This window comes from Rhinoraja longicauda, chromosome 37, assembly GCF_053455715.1.
Source record: "Rhinoraja longicauda isolate Sanriku21f chromosome 37, sRhiLon1.1, whole genome shotgun sequence".
Lineage (NCBI taxonomy): Eukaryota > Metazoa > Chordata > Chondrichthyes > Rajiformes > Arhynchobatidae > Rhinoraja > Rhinoraja longicauda.
Genome location: NC_135989.1, coordinates 12,559,759 through 12,566,114, shown reverse-complemented (window position 1 = coordinate 12,566,114; position 6,356 = coordinate 12,559,759). Strand labels below are relative to the sequence as shown.

At 58.6% G+C, this 6,356-nt stretch overlaps 1 protein-coding gene across 1 annotated transcript in view; it reads right to left on the bottom strand.

The window, feature by feature from the left end:
• The window catches only part of LOC144610727 (transitional endoplasmic reticulum ATPase-like), a 40,635-nt gene extending 34,635 nt beyond the window's left edge, over positions 1-6,000 (bottom strand). The window contains exon 1 of the mRNA XM_078429646.1: positions 5,869-6,000. Within this exon, the coding sequence (XP_078285772.1) occupies positions 5,869-5,966 (98 nt within the window). The 5' untranslated portion in view covers positions 5,967-6,000. The remainder of the gene's footprint in view (positions 1-5,868) is intronic.
• Between the last annotated feature and the right edge of the window lie 356 nt (positions 6,001-6,356).

The window sequence follows — 6,356 nt, the reverse complement described above, 5'->3', positions numbered from 1 at the left end:
CCCCCCTACCCACCACACTCCCTCCCCACTCCCCTACCCCACCACACTCCCCTCCCCACTCCCCTCCCCCCTACCCCACCACACTCCCTCCCCCACTCCCCTACCCCCACCACACTCCCTCCCCACTCCCCTCCCCCCTACCCCACCACACTCCCTCCCCACTCCCCTCCCCCCTACCCCACCACACTCCCTCCCCACTCCCCTCCCCCCTACCCTCTCCCCTACCCCACCACACTCCCTCCCTACCCTCCCCCTACCCCACCACACTCCCTCCCACTCCCTCCCCCCTACCCTCCCCCCCTACCCCATCCCACTCCCTCCCCGCTCCCCTCCCTTCACCTCCTCCCCCCTACCCTCCCCACCCCCCTACCCTCCCCACCCTCTACCCTCCCCACCCCGTCTACCCTCCCCTCCCCCCTACCCTCCCCCCTCCCCCCCCTACCCCAACACACTCCCTCCCCGCTCCCCTCCCCTTCACCTCCTCCCCCCTACCCCACCACACTCCCTCCCCGCTCCCCTCCCCTTCACCTCCTCCCCCCCTACCCTCCCCTCCCCCCTACCCCATCCCACTCCCCTCCCGCTCCCCTCCCCTTCAACTACACTCCTCCCCCTCAGCTCCCCTACCCACCCCCACCCCCCTACCCCACCACACTCCCCTCCCCGCTCCCCTCCCCTTCAACTACACTCCTCCCCCTCAGCTCCCCTACCCTCCCCTCCTCCCCCCCACCACACTCCCCTCCCCGCTCCCCTCCCCCTTCACCTCCTCCCCCCTACCCCATCCCACTCCCTCCCCGCTCCCCTCCCCTTCACCTCCTCCCCCCCTACCCTCCCCTCCCCCCTCCACCACACTCCCTCCCCGCTCCCCTCCCCTTCACCTCCTCCCCCCTACCCTCCCCTCCCCCCTACCCCATCCCACTCCCTCCCCGCTCCCCTCCCCTTCAACTACACTCCTCCCCCCTACCCCATCCCACTCCCTCCCCGCTCCCCTCCCCTTCAACTACACTCCTCCCCCTCAGCTCCCCTCCCCTACCCCATCCCCCACCACACTCCCTCCCCGCTCCCCCTCCCCTTCACCTCCTCCCCCGTACCCCATCCCACTGCCTCCCCCGCTCCCCCTCCCCCTTCACCTCCTCCCCCTACCCCATCCCGCTCCCTCCCGCTCCCCTCCCCTTCAACTACACTCCTCCCCCTCAGCTCCCCTACCCTACCCTTCCCTCCCCCCCCCACCACACCTCCCTCCCCGCTCCCCTCCCCTTCAACTACACTCCTCCCCCTCAGCTCCCCTACCCTCCCCTCCTCCCCCCCACCACACCTCCCTCCCCGCTCCCCTCCCCTTCACCTCCTCCCCCCTACCCCACCCCACTCCCTCCCCGCTCCCCTCCCCTTCAACTACACTCCTCCCCTCAGCTCCCCTCCCCTTCACCCATCCCACTCCCTCCCCGCTCCCCTCCCCTTCACCTCCTCCCCCCTACCCCATCCCACTCCCTCCCCGCTCCCCTCCCCTCCCCTTCAACTACACTCCTCCCCCTCAGCTCCCCTCCCCTTCACCCATCCTTCACCCATCCCACTCCCTCCCCTTCACCTCCTCCACCCTACCCCATCCCACTCCCTCCCCGCTCCCCCTCCCCTTCAACTACACTCCTCCCCCTCAGCTCCCCTCCCCCCCACCCCATCCCACTCCCTCCCCATCTCGATTTCCCCTCCCCTTCACCTCCACCTCCTCTCTTCAGCTCCACTCCCTCCCCATTTCCCCTCCTCTCCCGTGCATCTCGACTTCCCCCTCCCCACTGCTTCATCTTCCCTCCCCTCCCCATCCCCCCCCTCTCCTCCCCCTCCCCCATCCCCCCCTCTCCTCCCCTCCCCATCCCCCCCTCTCCTCCCCTTCATCTCACATCCCCTCTCCTCCTCACCTCCTCTCCCTATCCCCTCCTCCTCATCCCCCTCCTCCCTCATCCCCTTTATCCCCCTCTCCCCTCCCTTCCTCCCTCCCGCCTCTTCCCATCTCCCCCCTTCCCATCTCCCCCCTTTCCATCTCCCCTTCCCATCTGCCCCCCTTCCCACCACATCTCCCCTCCCCTCTCCTCCCCCCCCCATCTCCCCCCTTTCCCTCTCCTTAGTTTTTTTGTTTAGTTTCATTTATTGTCACCCTTTCATCTCCCCTCCCCCTCCCCTTCACCCCTCCCCCCCCCCCAGATCTGATGTCCCCCCTCCCCACCCACACGAGGCCGGGACCCCCCCCCCCCCCCCGTGTCCACAAGGCCCTGCCTGTATTTCACGTTGTGCGTCAGCAGTATGCACAGAGCCATGATTGATAGGGGAACCCAGTTTACGACTGGGTGCCAAATGCATTGCAATCGGATACCCAGAGGGACGAGGCGTGGAGGGGACAGTCTACGGACAAACGCGGAGCATAAACAATCTTTAAAAGCACCGCAGAAAGGAGAAACAAGGAATCGCAGGTGCTGGTTACCAGAAAAATAGACACAAAGTGCTGGAGATATAGTGTGGAAACAGGCCCTTCTGCCCGTCGAGTCCGTGCTGACCAGCGATTCCCCTGCACACTAACACCATCCCACTTAACAATTATACCAAGTCTGTCTGTCTGTCTGTCTGTCTGTCTGTCTGTCTGTCTGTCTGTCTGTCTGTCTAATATTACTAAAACTCTGTGTCCGTGTGTATGTGTGTATGTGTGCAGCATAACTTTTGTCGCTCGCACAGCTAAAACGGCACACCATAGCGCTACAATTTTTGCACCGCCATACTCACCATTATCATATCATATCATATCATATCATATATATACAGCCGGAAACAGGCCTTTTCGGCCCTCCAAGTCCGTGCCGCCCAGTGATCCCCGTACATTAACACTATCCTACACCCACTAGGGACAATTTTTACATTTACATTTACCCAGCCAATTAACCTACATACCTGTACGTCTTTGGAGTGTGGGAGGAAACCGAAGATCTCGGAGAAAACCCACGCAGGTCACGGGAGAGAACGTACAAACTCCTTACAGTGCAGCACCCGTAGTCAGGATCGAACCTGAGTCCTCCGGCGCTGCATTCGCTGTATCTTGGCCATATATTAAAACCACTCTCATTCGAATTGAAGCTATATTTTTAAAGCTAGAGAGTTTTAAAGTTTTAAATTTTCCTTTCTAACCCATTTCCTGAATGTCTTCAGCGTGTGACATCACAATGGCCCCCGTGCGCCTGTGAGATGAGCTCGCGCCCCCCCCCCCCACCCCCCCCCGCCGGTCTTCAGCGTGTGATGTCACAATGCAATGCGACCCCGCACGTCTTCAACAGATCAGCTCGCTCTCCCCCCCCCCCCCCCTCCCCGGACCTTTAATTAATGCGCTCCCCCCCCCAACTTTAACTAATGTGCTGCCTCCCTCCCCCCCCGACCTTTAACTAAAGCGCTCCCCCCCCTTCCCCCCCGGAACTTTAAATGATGCACTCCCCCACCCCCCCCGGACCTTTAACTAAGGGAAGAGTGGGGGTGGGGAGGAGGGAAGTGTGGGGTACGGGTAGGGAGAGTGGGGGTAGGGGGTGGGGAATAGGGTGGGGAGGGGGAAATGGGGGTGGAGGCGAGGGAGTGGGGGGTAGGGAAGGGGAAAGTGGGGGTGGGGGCAGGGGAGATGCAAGTGGGGGAGGGTAGGGGGGATGGAATGGGTCAGTGGGGGGGAGGAAGGGGGGGATAAGGGGGATTGAGTGGGGGGAGTTGAGGGTGCTACAATACAGGAGAGGCTTTGGGTCCAGGCCTCTCTCAATCATACTCTCTCCCCTTCCCTGTCCCCCCTCTGCAAGGAATGGGCCCAACAGGTCCACTTGGTCCAGTCCATATACTAAAAACTCTCGCTAGTTTGTTTGTGACCGAACTTCAGTCAAAACTGTACAAGATAGCATCAAATTTTTAGGCCCACCTTATTCACCGTCGTCACTTTAATGGTAAAAATGGTAGTTTTATTGAAATTGGTGTTATATTTTTTAAGTTATTCACATTTTAAAGTTTTAAAAAACCAGCGTATGCGCAGTTGGGGCCAGTCCTCACGTAGGATGGCCACCAGACCAGCACCTACACTTACGTAAGATGGCCGACGGGTGACTGTGCTTGCGCAGTTGGGGGGAGGGTCATCATTTTCGTTCAGCTCCCACTTTCCCTGCCAGACGCCCGTTTGGTTCCGCAGCCCAAGTGGGGGGAGCGTCACTGCCGCTGCTCCAAACCCCGGGAGTCTCCATCATGGCCACCACTCCGCCCCGGAGCCCCCCGCCATCACTGCTGCCAGCCGCTCCTGACCACGGGCGTCTCCTTCATTGCTAGACCCCCGAGCCCCGCTGATCTATCGCCCAGCCGCCGTTGCTTCTCCTTCCCGCTCTAAACCCAACAGCCCCCTGCTGCGCCAGCCATGGCTCAGCGGCGGGCTGGCGGCGTCGACAGCCCGCTGCCCGCTGCCCGCTGCCCGCCGCCGCCATGGGAATGATGTTACATTTGACTCCACTGTCTACCTGGAATTTAAGCTTCCTTCCCTTTCAGCATCATGGTCACAAAGATTTTTCTTTGGGAATTGAATCAACCCTGTGCACACTTTCTGCTTTTCCTGCTTCTGGTTGCAGTTCCATTGTGTGAATTTCATCATCCTCTTGACTGTCATCATACTCATTACTGGAACTCTCCACTTCCACCACTGCATGCACAGGTTTTTTCCCTTTCTTTTCTTTCTTCTGCTACCCCTGCTTTTCCATGCATTGTGAGGCGAAATGATCTTTCTGATGGCATTTGAAACACTCCCTGCCATATGCCGGACAGTTCTCCCTCTTTCTCTCATGTTTGTATACGCAGTATTTGCACTCTATGGTTGGCTGGTATCGTTTCCCCTCCTGCCTCACAGCACAGACATCATGTCGCTGGTCCCCTAACAGGACATCAACTCTGGCCTTGGCCAGCACCGAAGCTGGCATGCCTTCACACACTTTTCTAAGTCAAGTGAGGTTTCTCGGAGAAGTCACTCCCGCAGCATGTCATCCCTTATGCCGCATATTATTCTATCACGTATCAGTGAATCCTTCAACTCTCTGAAACCGCGATGAGCTGCCAAGAGCTTCAGTTCTATTAGAAACGAATCAAAAGTCTCCCCTCTCTCTTGGCTCCTCATAAAGAATCTATACCTGTCGATGGTCTCGTTCCTCACGGGTTGACAATGCTTTTCGAGAGCTTGCGCTAGCGTAACTTCTTGTACGTTGCCCTCCGGCGTCCGTGTCTCGAGCGTTTGGTAGAGCTCTCTCCCTTGCGGTCCAACTAGGTACATGAGCAGTTTCCTCATTGTCTTGTCATCCAGATTTTTATTTTTATTTTCATATTTCAGATACAGCGCGGAAACAGGCCTTTTCGGCCCACCAAGTCCGCGCCGCCCAGTGATCCCCGCACATTAACACTATCCTACACACACTAGGGACAATTTTTTACATTTACCCAGTCAATTAACCTACATACCTGTACGTCTTTGGAGTGTGGGAGGAAACCGAAGATCTCGGAGAAAACCCACGCAGGTCACGGGGAGAACGTACAAACTCCTTACAGTACAGCACCCGTAGTCAGGATCGAACCTGAGTCTCCGGCGCTGCATTCGCTGTAAGGCAGCAACTCTACCGCTGCGCCACCGTGCCGCCCTTCCCTTCAATATTGCTCAAATCAACATAGAGCTCAACCTCCTCCCTCCATTGTCTCCACTCCATTGGCAGGTCCCTTGCCTCAAAATTCATTTGCCGAGGTGGCTTCAGCTGCTCCATTTTCCTGATAAATCCGCCCCTCTATCCATGGAAACAATGTAGGCTGCACAGTCATCTCTCAGCAGTAATCACTCACAAACGTCGTCTGCTGTCGTCCTCTCGAGTAATCCTGAAGCAGGCCCCGATCTGACACCATGTTTTGTTAGTGTGTTTCCTTTCTGCAACCTGCTCCATTACAGCTACACAACTAATTAACAGAGGCTTTACACTCGAGTCTTGGGTTCAGCCATTTTAATTCAGGATCTCCTTGGCTACCGCCTCCTGGGTAATATATTCCTGGTACTGCACCACCGGGTGTGCTTTTCCGGCGCCGACAACCCGCACGACGCGCCAGCCATGGCGGTCCGCTGCCGGGTTGGCGGCGCCGACAACCCGCACGACGCACCGCCATGGCGGTCCGCTGCCGCTGCCCGCTGCCCCATTTCCCATGTCCCCTGTTCCCAGGTTCCCAGGTCCGCTGGTTCCCAGGTCCCATGGTCCCCAGTCCCCATGTCCCCAAATGGAAATGGCCCTCAAAACGCTCCCGTTCCCATCACACACAGGTGTCCTTCTCTTCGTCCATTG